At 44.4% G+C, this 19,315-nt stretch overlaps 1 protein-coding gene across 2 annotated transcripts in view; it reads right to left on the reverse strand.

Moving 5' to 3' along the window:
• The window catches only part of GLRA1 (glycine receptor alpha 1), a gene marked incomplete at both ends in the record, with an annotated part of 95,408 nt that overhangs the window by 43,069 nt on the left and 33,024 nt on the right, over window positions 1-19,315 (reverse strand). For both annotated transcript variants that reach the window (XM_080923816.1, XM_080923815.1), the window contains one exon: window positions 11,637-11,704. In XM_080923816.1, the coding sequence (XP_080779942.1) occupies window positions 11,637-11,704 (68 nt within the window). The remainder of the gene's footprint in view (window positions 1-11,636; window positions 11,705-19,315) is intronic.

Consider the following 19,315-nt stretch of genomic DNA (forward strand, 5'->3'; position numbering starts at 1 on the left):
ATGTGCGGGTGGGTTTAGGTTGTAACTTCTTCGTGGCTACAGTGGTCCCAAATATTTCATATATCTATGTGTCTCTGGGATATGTCTTTTTCCTGGAGCTGGCACTGGCTGAAACTCTCAAGTTCATCGACTGAAAGAGCTCTCTCCTCACAGAACTCAGGATTAGCTTCACCAAGGACTCCACGAATATCAAGGCTCGTATATGCACCATTCTAGGAGGACATAGAGAACTAAAAGGCTTGCAGAACTTCCCAGAGCCATGTCCCCACTCACTGCTTTTTCCTGTCCCCCAACATTAACGAGCCTGAATGCTTTAGAATTACACAGCCCTCCTCCCTCCAGTAACTCTCACCGATTGACTAGGTATCCCAGAGACAGAGTTCCTGGAAGACCCATCCTGGCTGTAGAACCTCTAAAACACCTTAGAGGTCTCACATCCAACTTGTGTTTTCCTTCTGACCTCAGTCTTTGCTCTCTTTTGTCACCTTGTGAACCTTGACCCTCCTCCTCACATTTCAATTCCCTTTTCTAGGTATTTGTTTCTATGTTCTTTCTATTACCATAAATAATGAACTAATTAAAAAATGTAGTGTATATAGAAGCAAAAATAGCTGGTAGGGTCAAGAACAGCTTGTAAGAGAACAAGAGAGAATTTTGCCAGACACGACTATGGGGTTTCACAGTGATCTAAGGTGTTGCTGTAGAGACAAGACAGGAGAAGGAGATGGATGGAGGCTAGGAATTGTGTAGGTAGGATTCAATTCATGAGAAAAACAGTATTTCAGGCTAGTGATAAAGCCTGTGCCAGACATGGTGACACATGTACTTTTAATCCCACCACTGGGACAGATAAGAGAGACAGGAGGTTCTCTGTGAGTTCAAAGCCAGGCTGGTCTACTTAGCATGTTCCAGGGGAGTAATGGCTGCATAGTGAGACCCTGTGTCAAAATTAAAACCAAAACCAAACAGTGGCTACTTTAAAAATGGTGTTATGAAAAATGGTGTTGGAACAAGTTGTGGTGGCCTATTCTTATAATCTGTCACTCTGGAGATGGAGGCAGGGGGATCAGGAGCTTAAGGCCATCCTAGTTAGACAAGGAATTAGAAGGCAGCCTGAAACACATGAGACTCTGTCTGAAAAAACACAAAACAAAACATACACCAAAGGTGTTGAAGTACTTGCTACTTAACAGCTCAAGAAAGAGTTAAGCAACCAAGAAATAAATACTTCACAGAAAAAGAGACAAAGTAGATTAGAAAGTTACAGATGAAAAAGAAATCTAAGGCTCTGCAAGTAAGAACACTCAATGCCGAACAAGCATGGAGTCTAATTTTGAGTCTTCAACACTTGTATAAGAATCCAGGTGTGGCTGTGCCTGCCTGGAACCCCAGCCCAGTTTCAGAAGGGGACAAGAGAGTCCCTGGGATTTATTGGCCATCCTTGTTGGAAAATGGCCAACTCCAGGTTCAATGATAGAACTTGTCTCAAAAGAATAAGGCAGAGAGTGATAGTGTATGTATGCATGAACACACATGCGCACACACCACCACATGAGGGGGGGGGGAGAGAGAGAGAGAGAGAGAGAGAGAGAGAGAGAGAGAGAGAGAGAGAGAGAGAGAGAGAGAGAGAGAGAGAAATCTGTATGTTATTCAAAATGCTCGATCAATATACACAATGAGGCTCACATCTGCTGAGAATTGAGAGTGCAAATTAAAAGTGATAAAGAATGAAGAGAACCGGTCGCCACTACAGGCAAGCAGGTGATGGAGGCCTCACTAGAAGGGGTCTGGACGACAGTAGCTCTCAACATATTTTCAAAAAGTGTACCCGGAGCTGGAGAGATACCTCACTGGAGGAGGTACTTGCTGCATACGCACAAGGACTTAGTTTAATTCCCTAGCACCCACATACAGTGTCAGTGTGGTGCTGTGTGCCTATAACCTCAGTGCTAGGGTTTGGAGACTGGACGATTCCCGGGACTTGCTGGCCAGGCAGTCTAGCAGAACTGATGAGCTCCAGGGTCAGTGAAAGACTCTGTCTCAAAAGAACGAGGCAGGGCCTAAAACGATGACTCATTCAGTAAATCCTTTGCTGCCTAAGTCTAAAGACTTGTGTTTGATTCCCAGAGACTACATAAAGGTGGAAGAAGAGAATCTATTCTTTTTTTTTTTTTTTTTTTTTTAAGAGAATCTATTCTTAAATAATGTCCTCTGACTTTCACGTGTGCAACGTGGCACATTTGTGTGCACATACACAGTTATTAAACAAACAAATATAATTAAGTTTTTAGGGAAGAAGACCTGAAATGACACTGCAGTAGGTAGCCCTGTCTCACAAGAAACTAATCCTGATGGCACCTTGACCTTGGATTCTAGTCTCCAGAATTGTGACAAATTCTGTTACAATTATGGATTGGGTCAGTCACTGATGTTTGGGCAGACCGCTTTATTACATTGTGCTGAGGAATGTGCAGCCTTGAAATACAGCACACCTTCCCTGAATATATGTGCTGATATAGAAACAGAATGCTGAGCTGGTACCCAAGGCCCAGAGCCCCAGAGAGCCTTCTGATCCACAGCCGACTCTGGATGAAGAAGAAATGAACTTTTGTTGATTGAAGACGTACATGGCGAATTCCTCACCCTGGAAAAGTCTAGCCTAAGAGAAGTCAAATGGAACCAGAGCCCTGAAACTCAGTGTCACACTTAGCACCCACAAGGCTGTGAGTGGGGAGGTAAAAACACAAGAATAAAGCCAGGATGGCAAACAAACAAACAAACAAACAGACAAACAAACAAAACAATGAGAAAACAGAACAACAAACAAGCAGAAAGGTATCTCTTTGTGCTTCTGTGTTAGATTCCTTGGCCAGTAGCTCAGTGGTTGATGATGACTTGTACTTCTGTAGCAATCGCAGACTTGCATATCCAGTGCTCTATGTGAGACCACGACCCACTCTCAGAGACAGGTGCTCAGGGAGAACTGCATTCAGAGGTGCTTCATGGTGGCAGAGTGTCCTCGTTTCTTTTCCAGAATGTGATAAAACACTCTGACCATAATCAACATAGGGTAAGAAAAGGTTTATTTCCATTTAGACTTCCAGGTCACACTCCATCACTGAGGGAAGTCATGACAGGAACCCTAGGCAGGAACTTAAACAGAATGCTATGGAGAACGCAGCTTGCTTGCTTGCTCACAAGCTCACGATTAGCTAACTTTATTGTGTAGACTAGGAATGCCTATGGTTGGTGCTGCCCATAGTGGGCTGGACCCTCTTACATCAATCAAGACAGTCCCCTTTCACACATTGTGCAGCTGAATGTACACTTCTCATCTATACATATGAGCCCAGTGCACACATGTTCACAGCCATACTTCAAATAGGCATTTCTCTTTGATGTTACATGTCTATCTGTATACACATGTGCAAGTGAGTCTACATGCCCCCACAATCCCACAGTCCACACGTGTACACAAATACTGCACGGAAAAATAGTTGCTGCATTACACAGTGCAACCTCATATGCACATACATATGTGAAATCTTGTTACTTCCTGCTGCATTCTAGATCTAGGTAAGTTGCTACTTCATAGCTGTAAGTTTGCTACTGTTGTGAATAATAATGTAAATATCTGGTATGCAGGATGTCTGATATGTGACCCCCAAAGGGGTTGTGACCCACAGGTTGGGAACTACTGGCCTAGATATTTCTCTTGTAGACAGAGTTGCTGGAGAAGGGATTCTTCTCCATTTCTTTTTATTTTTCCCTGCTCTTTCTTCTGCCTTCTGAGACAGCTCTGGGAAGGTTAGATGAGAGCTAAGGTACCCTTCCTCCTCTTGGTGGGATGAGGAGAGAATACTGGGGTCCTTCTTCCTGTCCATGCTTTTGGCTCTGTTAATCTGGCGAATAAAGCCAGGTTCCCTGAGGGAAGGAGAGGAAAAAAGCAGGAGGGAAGGAGGGAGAGAGGGAGGGAAGGGAAGGCTCAGGTTGGGCTCTCCAGTTGCAGCTAGGGATGTACTAGCATCTTGGTGCCTCGCAAGATTCTGACATAGTGACTTTATCTACACTGCTATAACCCCTTGGTGTTAGGGCAGTTCTCTGTGAGGCTGGAGAGGTAGAGCCTTGGGGATTTGTGGTCAGTGGCAACCCTTGAAATTGTATCTTTTATTCGCCTGATATAATTGTCATCTTGGAGGCTTACTGCCTTAGTCTGCTAACCCAGGTCTAGCCCTGGAAGCTTCTAGCCTTTGTAAGTTGTATCTAGGCCTAGAATGTTTTCTGCCTCTTAGACTCGCTGCAGAGTAAACTCATCCTTTCTAGCTCCTTTTGATCTCTGGCTGGCTATTCATTTCAGCTGTTTTGGCTCAAACTCCTCTCCACACTGACAAATCCAATCTGGCTTCTCTGTTTCTCCTAAACTTTTCTGCTTAGTCTCATATGAGCATTGGCAATCTGTTCTAATCTTCTGGCTCCTTTTCATTCTCTGGCTCATTCGGTCTTTGCCTGTGTCTAGTAGTGTTTCTCTCTCTGCAACCTGCCTCTGTACAATTATCCCAATAAAATTGCTTCCCCCACCTCTACATTGTTTTCTCTAGTAACTTCCTTTTCCTTTCTCTTCTCGTGACAGTTGGGCATATCCTATTCTGTTAAATCTTTCTCTGATTTTTCACTTTGTCTGCCACTCAACCAGACATCACTTTTGAACATGGGTGCTTCCTTCTACAAACTAACTTTACCTTCATTGTTTGGGATTAAAGGTATGTACTAAGGGTATGTATGTATGCTAAGGCTGAGCCACACCACAACTAGAAACAGATTTTTTTCCCCCAGTAAACAACACAATCTCAGAGTTCATAGTATGATCAAATACCCTGCAACAAATTCTCTTTCTGGTAGGCAATATTTCATTTTCTGTTAGTCAGTGAGCTCCCTCTCAGCTTCAATGCCCTTAATGAAATCAGACAAGCAAATTTGGATGTTCTCAAGAGTACAGGAGAACATGAGTTTTGAGGTGAAGGAGATCTGAGTTCAAATTCTAACTAGGCAACTTACTAACTATGTCGTTAGGTAAATACCTTAAAGTTTCTGGTCCTCAGTTTCTGCACTTCTTACTTGGAGTGATCTTGCCTACTGGGTTGCTGAGAGTCTGAGACAACAAAAGCAGAATGCTGTACTCACTGCTTGGCATACAGCAGCATCTCAAGGGCTCTCATGAACAAGCTGCTGATCTTGCTGTTAACATGAGCCCAGGCTGGCTCTGCAAAAGCATCCTGAGAGGCTGGGGAGAACATATGCAAGGGGAAGTTTGTTTGATAGGATCTGAGGCAGCAATTCTCAACCTGTGTATCGAGACCCCTTTGAGGGTCAAATGAAACGTTCATGGGGCCACCTAAGATCATCAGAGAACACAGCTATTTATTTTACAGTTTATAACAGTAGCAAAATTATGGCAATAATGTAGCAAATAAATTATGGTTGGGGGTTACCACAACACGAGGAACTGTATTAAAGGGTTGTAGCATTAAGAAGACTGAGAATCACTGCTCTTAGGGAAGAGGAAAGTCCAGGAGGAGGAAACTTTGGTTATGCACAGAAATCCACCTAGGATTTTGGAACCATGTTTTGTTCTGTGCGACCTTTCATAAATGGCCTCGAACTCACAGAGATCCTCCAGCTTCTGCTTCTCAAGTGCTGGGACTTAAAGGCGTGAGCCACCATGGCGATTTCTACAAGCTTTTCTCTAGGTCTGAGATTTTAGATTTCTTTCTGAGTCATATGCAAAGTAAACTGAGCAAATATAGATAATTAGGAAGATAATGACAAAAATATCATAGTATTCTGAAGTGTGTGGGATGGAAGGGAGCTGCCTCCCCCCTGCCTAATAGGCAGCACCTGAGTCCTGTGTTCTTAAGGGAAGTGGTTAGACCTGTTCTTCATTCTGCTCTGAACACTGACATTTCCTTGGGCTCCTCTTGTGGGTTGTCCCCAGAGTCATTATATCCTGTTTTCCACTTAGAGCTTGGTATGCCATGGTTGGGTTTCCACTTTGCATTAATCTGTTTATGCATGCATGCATGTATGGTATGTATATATTTGTGTGTGTGTGTGTGTGTGTGTGTGTGTGTGTGTGTGTGTGTGTGAGAGAGAGAGAGAGAGAGAGAGAGAGAGAGAGAGAGAGAGAGAGAGAGATGTGCTATGTTCTATCTTACAGAGTTGGCTCATTTTCATAAGTAGGTGATCCAGCCCCTGGTCTTTTTAATTAATTAACTGATTAGTTAAAATTAATCAATTAATTAAGATAATTAATCGATTGACATGCATACATAGAGGCTGTAAGTTAACTTCAGGTGCTTTTCTTCAGGTGCAATCTACCTTTTTAATTTTTTAATGGCCCAAGGCTCACAGACTATGGTCTGCTGGCTGCCACTGAGCCTCAGGGACCAGCCTGTCTCTCCTTCCTCTGCACTGAGATTACAAGTGTGTGCTAACATGTCCAACTTTTAAAGTGGGCTTTGGGGACTGATTTCTGGCCCTCATGCTGTGTGGCAAACACTTTTTCCAAGTGAGCCAGATTCTTCCCAGCTCAGTAGTCTTTTGCATGTATACACACACCTTCTGGACCTGGTCAAGATCAGGTTTTTTTTCCCCCCAATAAAACAGATTTTGATCTCTTTGTCCTGTGAAGAGCTCAGTGATATTATGAGTTTACAATGGGAAGGACAGATCCTGTATTTGTAAATGTTGGGGACCAAGCTACATCTGGACTGGATAAACGGTGCATCTGCTTTGGCTTATTTATTTAAGCGAATGAGTTTTTGCAGCTGCATTGCTGTGTTGGCTATTGAGGTTGATCATTTCAGGAAACAAGGCAGGACATCAGTTGGCCATAGATGTCTGGTACGGTTCGGGGAGGGACAAGCAACCAGACTGATATAGCCCTAAGTGTGACAGTGGGAACAGTCTCAGAGTAGAGACCTGAGATGCCAATGAGGGGCTCCTGGAGGTGCTCAGATGGCTTTGAACTTGCTATGTAGCCAAGGAAGACCTCGTACGTCTCATCTTCTGCCTCCATCTCCTGAGTTCTGGGCTTAGAGGCATGAACTAGCATACAGTTCATGTGGTATTGGGGTTCAAATTCAGAGCACCCTGCATGCTAGGTGAACACTGTACCAATTATATCATCTCCCTAGACCCACAGACAAAGTTTTCTGCTCCCACAGACAGTCATGGTGTACTTGTAGAAAACAGAGACAGGATTTCCTACTATCATTTCTGGTCGTGCATATTTCAAATCTGTATCTTTGCATTGCATTCTGTTGGAATGTTTGATTTTACAAATTGCTGTTTCGACTGCTGACTTGGGCTTTATAAAAAAAAATGAGTGTATTTTGGTTTGGGATTAGGAAAGAATTTCCAACAATATCTAGAAAGGCCTTAAACACACATCTGTCATTTTTGGATACATTGCTGTGATGTATGTTGATGGTTTTGGCATTGATGATTCTGAATTGAAGTATTGACCAACTCTGGCAAATGCTGACAATAGCTGTATCCTGCAGTGTCAAGTATCTGGTCAAGATTAAATTTTTGGGGCTAGGGAAGAGTCCCTTGCAAGAATGAGAACCTAAATCAGAAGCCCCAGCATTCATGTGGAAAACAGCGTGAAAACATGGTGTGGTTGCGTACACTTTGAATCCCAGCACTCCAAGGCAGAAGTGAGCAGATCTCTGTGAGTTTAAGGTCAGTGTGGTCTGGACTACATGGGAAGGTAGTTCCAGGCCAGCCAGAGATGCACAGTAATCTATTTAAAGCCAAGCAAGGCTGTGAGCATTTGCACCCTTAGCCCTGATGGGCAGAGACATGAAGATGCCAGGAGCCCCCCCTAAATGGCAAGCCAGAGACCCTGTCTCCAGGAAACAAAGCAGAGAGAGAGAAGAGAAATAGAGGAAGATTCCCAATGTTCTCTTCTGGTCTCATGATGGTACCCACTCACACATGCCTACGTATGAGTGCATGCGTGCGCATACACACACATGTACATATACAAAATTCTAATTTACCTATTTAAAAGCAAACTAAGCCTATCCATTATTTTAGCATAAACATTTGCTTTTTTCTTTAATAAATGGTAAAATTATATTAAAGAATTGTCTTCAGATAAATCTCTACAATTATCAGTAAATATTTAATTTGTGTACTTATTTTATATGCTTACATGCTTGGAATATGTAAAAGTATATGTAAAACATTTGTTGTGCACAGAGGCTTCTGTGTAGAGAAAATGTAGAAACTTTGGCAGGGAAGGTGAGAGGTAGGTGGCCGTGAGTTGGGGACATGAGTGTGGCAGTGTGTGTTTTGGGAAAGGGACTGGCTGAATCTCAGTCTACTCACAAGCTGACTCCAGGTTGTTCTATTTTTTATTCATTTTTATTATTTATTGTATTTTTAATTTTTTTCCTCACCAACTAGGTAACTCCCTCCACAGGAGTACAACTGCTTTATGTTTCGTTTTGAGTGACCGAGAAACACTTTTAAACGGTCATTTCATATATTTGGAATTCCTAACATGTCTACTCCTTGAGGAAATGTGAAAGTGATCGATGGGTCCTAGCGGAATAAGCTACAAAATTACCCATAAGTCTGTGGGCCAGAGACTATCACTATTAACATTTACCAACCTTGTGCCCCCCCACTCCAGAATACATTAGATAGAGAGCAAACAACACAGCAGGCCCAGTCCGTCACTTCAGCATCTATAACCAGCATCTTCCTCCATTCTGTGGGTCAATTTGAAAATCATCAGTAGTTTTTTGTGCTTTGATTTATTTTTGAGACAAGATCTTACCAAGTAGCCCAGTATGGTGGTTTGAAAGAAAATGGCTTCCATAGGCTCACAGGGAGTGGCACTATTTGGAAGTGTGGCATTGTTGGAGGAAGTGTGTCACTGTGGGTGGGCTTTGAGGGTTCAGATGCCCAGTGTAGCGCTCTCTTTCAGCTGCCTGCTGATCTGGACGTAGAACTCTCAGCTCCGTCTCTAGCACCATATCTTTTCTTTTCTTTTCTTTTTTTTTTAATTGAACAACTTTATTTTAAAAAACAGAGATAAATGCACAGATTTTAAAAGCATTTTTGCATAAAAGTATGTGAATACATTTTTTTCAGTACTTGAATTTTTTTAAAGGTTTGATAGTATGCATTAATATCTTACGAGTTACAATGAGCACAAAGTACATGTAAAATAAGATGTAGCCTAGAAATAGTCAAAGTTTTCTTGGTGTGTAAAGATTAAGCATAATGATTTTTCATTTTTTTTTGGCCTTTGTTCTTCTTGAACTTCATATAGTCTGTGAGTTGTTTCTGGAGTGTTCAGAGCTTTCTGGGATTAGTATCTAATTATCAGTGACTGCATATTATGTTTGTTCTTTTGTGACTGGGTTACCACACTCAGGATGATATTCTCTAGATGCATCCATTTTCTTAAGAATTTCATAAAGTCATTGTTTCTGATAGCTGAGTAGTACTCCATGGTGTAAATGTACCACAATTTTTGCATCTATTCATCTACTGAAGGACATCTGGGTTCTTTCTAGCTTCTGGCTATTATAAATAGGGCTGCAGTGAACATTTTGGTGCATGTGTCTTTGTTGTATGTTGGGGCTTCTCTGGGGTATATGCCCAGAAGTGGAATAACTGGGTCTTCAGGTAGTACTATGTCCAATTTTCCAAGGAACCGCCAGACTGACTTCCAGAGTGGTTGTACCAGCTTACAACCCCACCAACAGTGGAGAAGTGTTCCTCTTTCTCCACATCCTCTCCAGCATCTGCTGTCATCTGAATTTTTGATCATAGCCATTCTGGTTGGTGTGAGGTAGAATCTCAGGGTTGTTTTGATTTGCATTTTCCTGATGGTTAATGATGTCGAGCATTTCCTTAGATGCTTCTTAGCCATTCGATATTCCTCAATTGAGAACTTTTTGTTTAACTCTGTACCCCATTTTTAATAGGATTGTTTCTCTGGTGTCTAACTTCTTGAGTTCTTTGTATACCTTGAATATTAGGCCTCTATCAGATGTGGGGTTGCTAAAGATCTTTTCCTACTCTGTTGGCTGCCGTTTTGTTTTCTTGACAGTGTCTTTAGCCTTACAGAAACTTTGCAATCTCATTAAGTCCCATTTGTCAATATTTGACCTTAGAGCTCAAGCCATTGGTGTTCTGTTCAGGAAATTTTCTCCTGTGCCTATGTGTTCTAAGGTTTTCCCTACTTTCTCTTCTAATACTTTCAGTGTACCTGGTTTAATGTGGAGATGTTTGATCCACTTGCACTTGAGCTTTGTACAGGGAGATAAGAAAGGGTCTATTTTCATTCTTCTGCATGCTGAGTCTAGCACCATATCTGTCTGCATGCTGCCATGCTTCCCACTATAATGATAATGGACTGAAACTCTGAAACTGTAAGCCAGCTCCAATGAAATATATTTTTTATAAGAGTTGCTGTGGTTATGATGTCCCTTCCTAGCCATAGAAACAGAAACTAACCCAGACTGGCTTTTTTTTCTCCTGCCTCAGCTACCTGAGAGATATAGCCTGCTGTTATTACAGCTGTGCATCCCCACAGCCAGGCACATTTTATTTTAATATAAATACCCTGGTGTGTGTGTATTCAGGTAGATGCACACATGTGTGTGTGTATTTAGGTGGATGTACACATGTGTGTGTGTATTCAGGTGAATGTACATATATATGTATGTGTATTCAGGTGGATATACATGTGTGTATATTCAGGTGCATGTAAATGTATGTGTGTGTGTGAGAGAGAGAGAGATAGATAGAGAGATAGAGATAGACATAGACAGAGAGATGGGGGGGGAGGAATTCAAATGTGTGTACACGAACACACATGGATGTGTGTGGTGGTCAGGAGTCAACCTTGGTGCTGTTCCTTTGGAGCTATCTACCTTATTCTTGAGACAAAGTCTCTCACAGGAGACTGTGGCTCCTTCATTAGGCTAGTCGGGTTGGCAAGCCAGACCCAGGGATCTGCACTCTCTCCTTTGCTAGTCCTGGGATTAGAAGCTTGTGCCACCATAGCAGCTGGGTTTGTTTTTAAAGCTTGGATTCTGGAATCAAGCCTAGGTCTTTAGGCTTGAGTGACAACTTCGCTGACTGATCCGTGCACTTCAGCCTTATTGTTTAATTTTCAAAACTTTTTGTGACTTTGTTTTTGTTTTGAGACAAGGTGTAGATGGCCTAGAACTATGTAGACCAGGCTGGTTTCAAACTCATAGAAAATCCTTCTGCCTCTGCCTCCCAAGCCTGGGATTAAAGGCAAGCACCACCACATCCAGCCCCCATTGTGGCATTTTCATACACATAGATATAATGGATTTTAATCACAACTCCCCTCTATTACAGTCTATAATTTTGTTCTTGTAATTTTGAAGGTTTGTCCTGGGCTTACCTTGTTAGCAGCTAAACCCTCTCCAGATGTTAAGCCTTTATCCAAAACATTGGCTTGGACAGAAACTAAAATACTCAATCCTGTGCCTTCTTGGGGGGATATCCAGTATAGAAGAGAAACCTTCCTGGGGCAGAGACACCTACTGTGGAAACAGCAGTTGCTGTAACATACTCACCATGGTTGTCTCAGCGATGGAACCAAAGCTGTTGATGAAGATGTTGCAACTCACGTTCACAGGAGGACCTGCCAATCAAGAGAGAGTCTCCACTGAGTCCCAGGCTGTAGAAAAACTAACTTCAAGGATAGACTTCCCTAGAGGGCCAAGGAGTCCCTTGCTAGTTATCTACCCTACCCCTAAGTGCCTGGGGTCCCTAACTTGCACTTAGTATCTCTGCCAGACTAAACTCCCCAGCTCCCAGGTAAGGGGCAGGCATACCTCACAGGAAGCTGAGCCAAGCTGTACCTTCATTAACACAGGGTGATTCATCACCCTGCCATCTGGCTGAAATCCCTTCCCCAAGCCCCACTGGTGCCTTTTAATTTGTGTCTGAGATATATTTATGGCTACAACATTTGGAGGCCATCTCGGGAATCGAAAGGAACAGCAAGTTCTTTGCCTTGAACTTATGAACTGAGAATGAAGGGGTGATGATGGGAATTACCAGGCGTGGGATCTGGAGGGAGCCTGACCGACAGTCTGCAAGCCTTTGTTAAATACTTTGTGGACAAGTGTTTTTTTTTTTTTCCCCAGCCCTGATATGCCCATGAAAGAAGAGAAGAAATACCACTGCACTTCGTTCTGATGGGGACTCTGCCTGGCTGAAGCTGGGACCCTTCATTTCACACCATGAATGGCAGAAGTTACCATGGCAGCTGCTTCAATAAGACCTTGACTGGTATGATCTCACCACATCTTCTCACAGGTCTGTGAGAAGGCTGGTTGTGCAGAGTAGGAAACTGAGGGCCAGGGATGCCAAATTATTCATCTATGGCCTCACTGCTAGAGAACGGTAGGACCAGGGTTCCAGTTCTGACTAACCTGACTCTTAATGGCTGTGCCATAGGAGACAGGCTGAGAGGGAGGAGGAAGCAGGATTGTGCAGTCAGGAGCAGAACTCAGAGTCACTGTGTGTTTGAGTATGTGTTCACGAATGTGTGTGTGCATGTATGTACATGCATTCATGGGTGTTTGGTCATTATTCCTTAGGTACCACTCACCTCCCTTTTTTGACAGAGTTCCTCACTGTATCAGTTACTTTTGTGTTGCTTTGATAGAGCACCATGATCAAAAGAAACTTTTGTATGAAAGCTTATTTAGGCCTTTGATTCCACATGGGTAAGAGTCCATCATGGTAGAGGGACATGGCATCAAAGGGTAAGCATAGCATCAGGAGCAGGAAGCCAAGAGATCACATCTTTAACCAACCTAAAGCATAAAGGGGGGGGAGAGGGAGAGGGAGAGAGAGACAGAGACAGAGACAGAGACAGAGAAACAAAGATGGAGACAGACACAGGGAGAACTAGAAGTAGGGACAAGCTATAAAAACTCAGATACAACCTCCCAGTGCATATGTCCTCCAGCAAGGCTTGACCTCCTACAAATCCCAAACAGAAACACCAAGTGTGCCAAAGCCTATGGGGAGCACTTCTGCTTGAACTACCACAGTAGGTTTGACTTGCTGCCCAGAAAGCTCCAAGGGTCATCTGTCTCCAACTTCTAGCACCAGAATTATATGAGAGGGGTTTCCCTGGGTGCTGGGAATTGAACTCAGCTCCTTACGCTTGCAAGGCAAGTACTTTACTAACTGAGTTATTGATCAGGTTTCCCTACTGCCTTTATGAAACCCCTCATATCCTGTATCCCAGGCTGATACAGAACTCACTATAGTGGTTCTCTGCCTCAGCCTTCTGATGGCTGGGGGTTCCTGGGGGCTCCAGGAGTGTGCCATCATACCTGGTAGAATCTAGAAGACTAAACATGGGGTTTCCATATAAGAAAGCATGAGACAGCTAGAGAGGAGGGCAGGGCATGAGCAAGAAGGGCCAAAGGAGCAGAACTCAGCCGAGAAAAGGTTTGAAGACTAAGGCAGGAAGACCCTTGGAGAAATGCTGACCTTGATCTGACCTTGAAGGTGCTTAGGACTTGGATAGATAATAGCCCTTCACTTGAAGGATTTTTAAACTGTAACTGCCTTTAGAGTCCATCTCTTGTTGATCCCAGGAGTTGCTAAGACAGGAAGAGCATGATTGTTCCTACTTGTCAAGGGAGCACTGTTTGTTTTAGTCATACGTCTGGGCTCAGAAGGCAGTACAGCCAGGACTGGAACCAAAGCTTTCTGATTGTGGAATGAAGAGAGTGGATAACTTAAGTGCTCTGGTACCCAAAACATCATGTTAATCTTCAGAAAGTAGTCCACAGCCTGCATATAAACTTAATTAAGATTTCATTTTTCTTAGAAGGCTTGATGAATGGGAGGAATCCAGGTTTCCCTTCAAAGCAGTGAGTGTCAGCCTCTGGGGTACATGTTTGACTTCAGCCTCAGCTGCTGATGTGACTCGGGGTAGCCTCCTCTATTTTCTGAATCTTGATTCCTCCCAGCAATTTGGAGGGAAGGCTGGACACTATTATATCACCACCACCGCCACCACCACCACCACCATCACCATCACCACCATCACCACCACCACAACCACCACCACCACCACCTTCGCCACCACCACCACCATCACCACCACCACCACCACCATCACCACCACCACCACCATCACCACCACCACCACCACCACCACCACCACCACCACCACCACCATCACCACCACCACCACCACCTTCACCACCACCACCATCACCACCACCACCACCATCACCACCACGACCACCACCACCACCACCATCACCACCACCACCATCACCACCATCACCACCATCACCACCACCACCACCATCACCACCACCATCACCACCACCACCACCACCACCACCACCATCACCACCACCACCACCACCATCATCATTGTCATCATAATTCTCATCCTCCTCATTTTTGGAAGCAGATTGATTCAAGGCTGGTCTAGAGGAATAGTAAGGAAATCTCAAATATTCACCTTCAAGGGCTCAGGGAGGGTCAAAAGCTTTTATGGACACTTGGGGTTACAGTAAGACAGTGGGTGGGAAATCCCAGGGAAGGGTGAGTTATTTCTCATTAGAGGGCCTCATCCCTTCTCCTCCGACTTCTCCTCTTCCTCCTTTTTTCTTGTTGCCCAGTGCTGAGGATGAGACTCAAGACCTAGCCCATGCTAGGCAAGAACTCCACCACTGAGATGCTTCCCCGTCATCCTTCTTGAAAGCGAGTCTGCCTCTGGCCTCCTGGGACACTTGCGTTTCCTTCTCAAATGAACCAATTTACAAGATGAGGAAAAAGGAGGGGGTTTCCAGAGACTATTGTGAGTGAAGGACGGGTATGTAAAGGGTACGGGAAGGGTGGGAGAGTAGAGAGACAGCAGGGACAGCCTGAGTAGAGTCAGAAACTGCTGAGGGATGCCAGGCGGCCTGTCTGAGCTCTAATGGTTTGTCGTCCTCCCAGGAAAGCTAGCTCATGGCTTAGTTATGGGCTAGTGAAGCTGGGTCCTTGTTTTCCTGACTTGTGCATGGCTGAAGCCATCTGAAAAATTTCGGTCTCAGAGCACATGAGGTGTGGAGGCTCATGCTTGGAATCTTAAGACCCAAGAAGTGGACACAGGAAAGCCAGAAGTCTGAGGTCAGCATGGGCTTCAGGGTGAGACTCCTGTCTCACAAAACAAAACAAAACAAAACAAAACAAAACAACAAAACCCAACTAAAGCCAAACCAAACCAGAACAAAAATTGTAGAGCCCTTGGCTCAGCCCTTTGCAGTGACTCTTAGCACAAGGCCTATTGTTTGACAAGCCACCTGGGTAATCCGAATTCAGAGCTAGGTTGGGAGGTTTCTGGGAAGGATCACAACCCTCTTCATAATCTGGTGTGTTCATCACTGGATAACTGTGCATGTTGTTTGTCTATGCTGGGTGAGAATTACTGTTTTGTTAGGGTCACCTACACAGAAGCCTATTTCCCTCACTCATTCACCCCCAGACCCACCGTTTTCTTTTTATTTTATTTCCCATCATCTAGATACCCCAAAGAGTATCTCACTGCTCATGCCTGGAGGTGATGTGCACAGGGCTTTGTGCAGCCAGCACTGTGACTCCCACAGAAATGAGATGCTGATGAACGAGTGTGAGAGGTTGCCAGCCAAAAAGACCCCATGGGGAGGTGTGGTTCATGGATATAAATCCGAAATTAAATTATCTTGAGAAAATTACAACCCCGTTGCCGTTGGCAGCCGGATAATGTATATATTTCATTAAATATTAAAGTTTAATTTTGCTTTTGTGTATGTTTGCATTGGGCTATGCCCCTGATCCCGGAAGCCACTGCAACACACAAAGCCTTGGCTGAGGCAAAGCCTCAGATCTGGGAGGGGCTTGTCCTTTTCCTTGCATCTGCCTTTGGATGCTGAGACAGAGGCTCAGTCCCAGGAAGAGATCTTTCGGGGGATCGCAGGCTGGATAAGCAGTCTTATCACTGTTTACTTCTATATTAGGGTGTGAACTGTATGTTCTGTGGACCAAGGTGGCTTGTAGTTGTTGGTCACCACAGACTTCACGATGGCCAGAAGCATGTTGCTTCTGTTGTATAGTCTAGCTGTTGAGAGAATAAATGTTGAGGTTCCAAACTGTGTGTGCATGTGTGTGTGTTGGTCATTTTAGGAATGCTGAGCTTTGGGGAGTCTTATCTGAGTCTGAAGAGGGAAAAAGAGAGGAGGCTGGGTACAGTAAGGTTACCTTACTGCTTTAGGCTTAAGGGAGGACAGCAAAGTCCTTTTCCTAGTTCCTGTGTAGGAACCAAACCTGAGATGTTCCTTGCTTCTAGCCAGGGATAGGTGGAAGGGGAGCCAGTGTGGAGTAGAAAGTCTGAAGGATTATCTAGTCTTGAACATTTGTAGCTCAAGTGTTCTGAGTAAGATTTTCAGAGGGGCATGGAAGTATATGCTGTAATCTCAGCACTCAGGAGGCTGAGGTAGGAGGCTAGCCTGGAGTAGCAAAGCTTCCTGAGGGCTTCTGTGTGAAGTGTGGTGGCATATAGAAAGAATAACCCTTGAACCTTGAAGGTGATTCTTTGGAGCATCTATATAGTATAAGGCTAGTAAAAAGAAAAACCCAGAACTTGGGTTAAATGAAGGAGGGAAATGAGTCTCTGTTTAGGTAACTCTATCATTTGACAAAATGAATCCCAGAGAAACCGTACCATGATAGGGTGGAGTTCTGAGAGAGTCCAGAGGGCATGGTGGACTCAGTTTCTAAAAGCTTCCAGCTGAGAGCAATTGGTGCAGCCTTGTGGCTAAAGTCCATAGCCTCCTGTGCTAGAATGAATTTGGCTTAACCAGTGGTGGTAACAAGAGACATTATTTAGTCTCTGTTTCAGAGATTTCACATAAAACCTCAGACTTAAGTCCTGTCTTGGAGGACCTGAATAACCACAGTTTTTTCCTGGCAGCCATGGGCAGGAACAAAGGAAGAGTGGACCTTTCAAATTTTTCTATCTATCTATCTATCTATCTATCTATCTATCTATCTATCTATCTATCCATCATTCCATCCATCCATCCATCCATCCATCCATCCATCCATCCATCCATCCATCCATCCATCTGGAGAATGGGAAGAAAGAAGGTGGATGTCTCTGACTATTTTTCTAAACCTTATCTTTTGAGACAGGGTGTCTCACAGAACCCAGACCTCAACCACTGAGTACCGGCTGGCCGGAGATCTGCCTTTCACTACCATTCCAGTTTTGGTGTTACAGACACGTGACCATGCCTGGCTTTTACAGAGGTCTGAACTGCAGGTACATTTAAGTCACTGAACCACCTCCCTTGCCCCAAGCCTTCTATGCTTTCTTATCTTCATCTCCTTCTACCCTGGCAGCATATCTGCCTGGCTTTCCTAGGTGTGTGAGATTCTAACTTGGGGAAGTGCTCCAGCCAACTGTATTACAAAGCGTCCTATTCGTGGGAGAACCAAGGCATGCTGGCTAGTCTTACGTCAACTTGACACAAGCTAGAGATATTTGGTGACTTCAACTGAGAAGTCAAATTGGCCTGTGGTATATTTTTTTTTTAATTAGTCACCGATGTAGGAGGGCCTACATCATCTACTGTTGGTGATGTCTTTCTTGGGAAGGTAGTCTTGGGTGTATAAGCAGCCTGAGCAAGCCACTAAGCAGCACTGCCCTGTGGCTTCTGCATTAGTTTCTGCCTCCAGGTTCCTTCCTGGAGTTCTTGCTCAGTTTCCCTCAGTGATGGACTGTGATACAGAAGCATAAACCAAACCAAATCTTTTTACCCAGTTGCATTTTGATTATGGTTTTCATCACAGCAGCAGAAACCCGAGAAACCAGGCTGTGCTAATGGTGACAGAATGCCATTTGGAGGCTGTCTTCGCCAGGGTTTCTATTCCTGCACAAACATCATAACCAGGGAGTAAGTTGGGGAGGAAAGGGTTTATTCAGCTTACACTTCCACATTACTATTCATCACCAAAGGAAGTCAGGACTGGAACCCAAGCAGGTCAGGAAGCAGGAGCTGATGCAGAGGCCATGGAGGGATGCTGCTTACTGGCTTGCTCCCCCTGGCTTGCTCAGCTTGCTTTCTTATAAAACTCAGATCTACCAGCCCAAGGATGGCACCACCTACAATGGGCTGGGCCCTTCCCCCTTGATCACTAGTTGAGAAAATGCCTTACAGCTGGATCTCATGGAGACATTTCCTCAACTGAGGTTTCTTTCTCTGTGATAACTGCAGCTTGTGTCAAGTCGACACAAAACCAGCCAGTACAGAGGCCAGTGAAGAAGCCAGTGGGGAAAGAAGGCTAGGAGGTGGGTCTGAGTACAACCTCTTATTCCCAGGCAGCTCCCAGATCACTTTCTGTCTGCAGAGACTTGTGGACAGGGCAGGGCAGAGAAGGGAGTGTGGGGAATGGAATGGTGGGGGTGGGGCTAATGGAATATAAGCAGATATTAGGTAACTGTTCCCAGCTGTCATATCCATCTTTGCTGTTGGACTTAAGCCACAGAGGTGACAAGGAGAAAAACCTAGGACCAAGAATTGAGCCTATGGCTGTTAGTTCCTGGAATAAGATTTTTACAGGGTGCTGTGTGAAAGATTTGGTTGTACAGGGTCCCGAGAGGTCCTTAAAGCCATGTCTATGGGCTGTGAGTCACTTAAGACACAGCCTCCAAAGGTATAGGAGAACGCAGAGTTCTTATCTCCTTTTGTTCTGGTAATAAAGTCCCAGTGGGACCATGAATGCAGAGAACTTGGTCCAGCTGCCTGGACCAGCATGCGTAATTTGGCAGCGACGGATTCTGAACGCGTTTTGTTTGAATTTACCTGACTCGGGAATCAGGGATTTCTTGCAGGGTTCAGTTTTGAGTTTTCTTGGATTACTGTCTCGTATGACCACACGGAGCTCACATTCCCGCAGGTGTCTACTGACTGGGGGTAAGGAGAGCAACCTCCATCCACAGGAGCCAGTGGGTCTTCTTATCCACTGACTCTACCCAGTGATATCTGACCTGTGACTGGGAAGACCCTTCCTGAATGTGGGCAGTCTCATACTGTGGGCTTCCATCCTGAACTGTACAGAGATGAGAAAGGGAGTTCATCATCAGAGATGCTGCCTCATTCAGCCTCCTTGCCAGGTGTTCACCACTCGGTGGTCGGAAAGAACCCCTCCTCCCTCCAGTGCTTTTGTCGCAGCAAGGAGAAGTCAG

Source organism: Micromys minutus, assembly GCF_963924665.1.
Source record: "Micromys minutus genome assembly, chromosome: 10".
Lineage (NCBI taxonomy): Eukaryota > Metazoa > Chordata > Mammalia > Rodentia > Muridae > Micromys > Micromys minutus.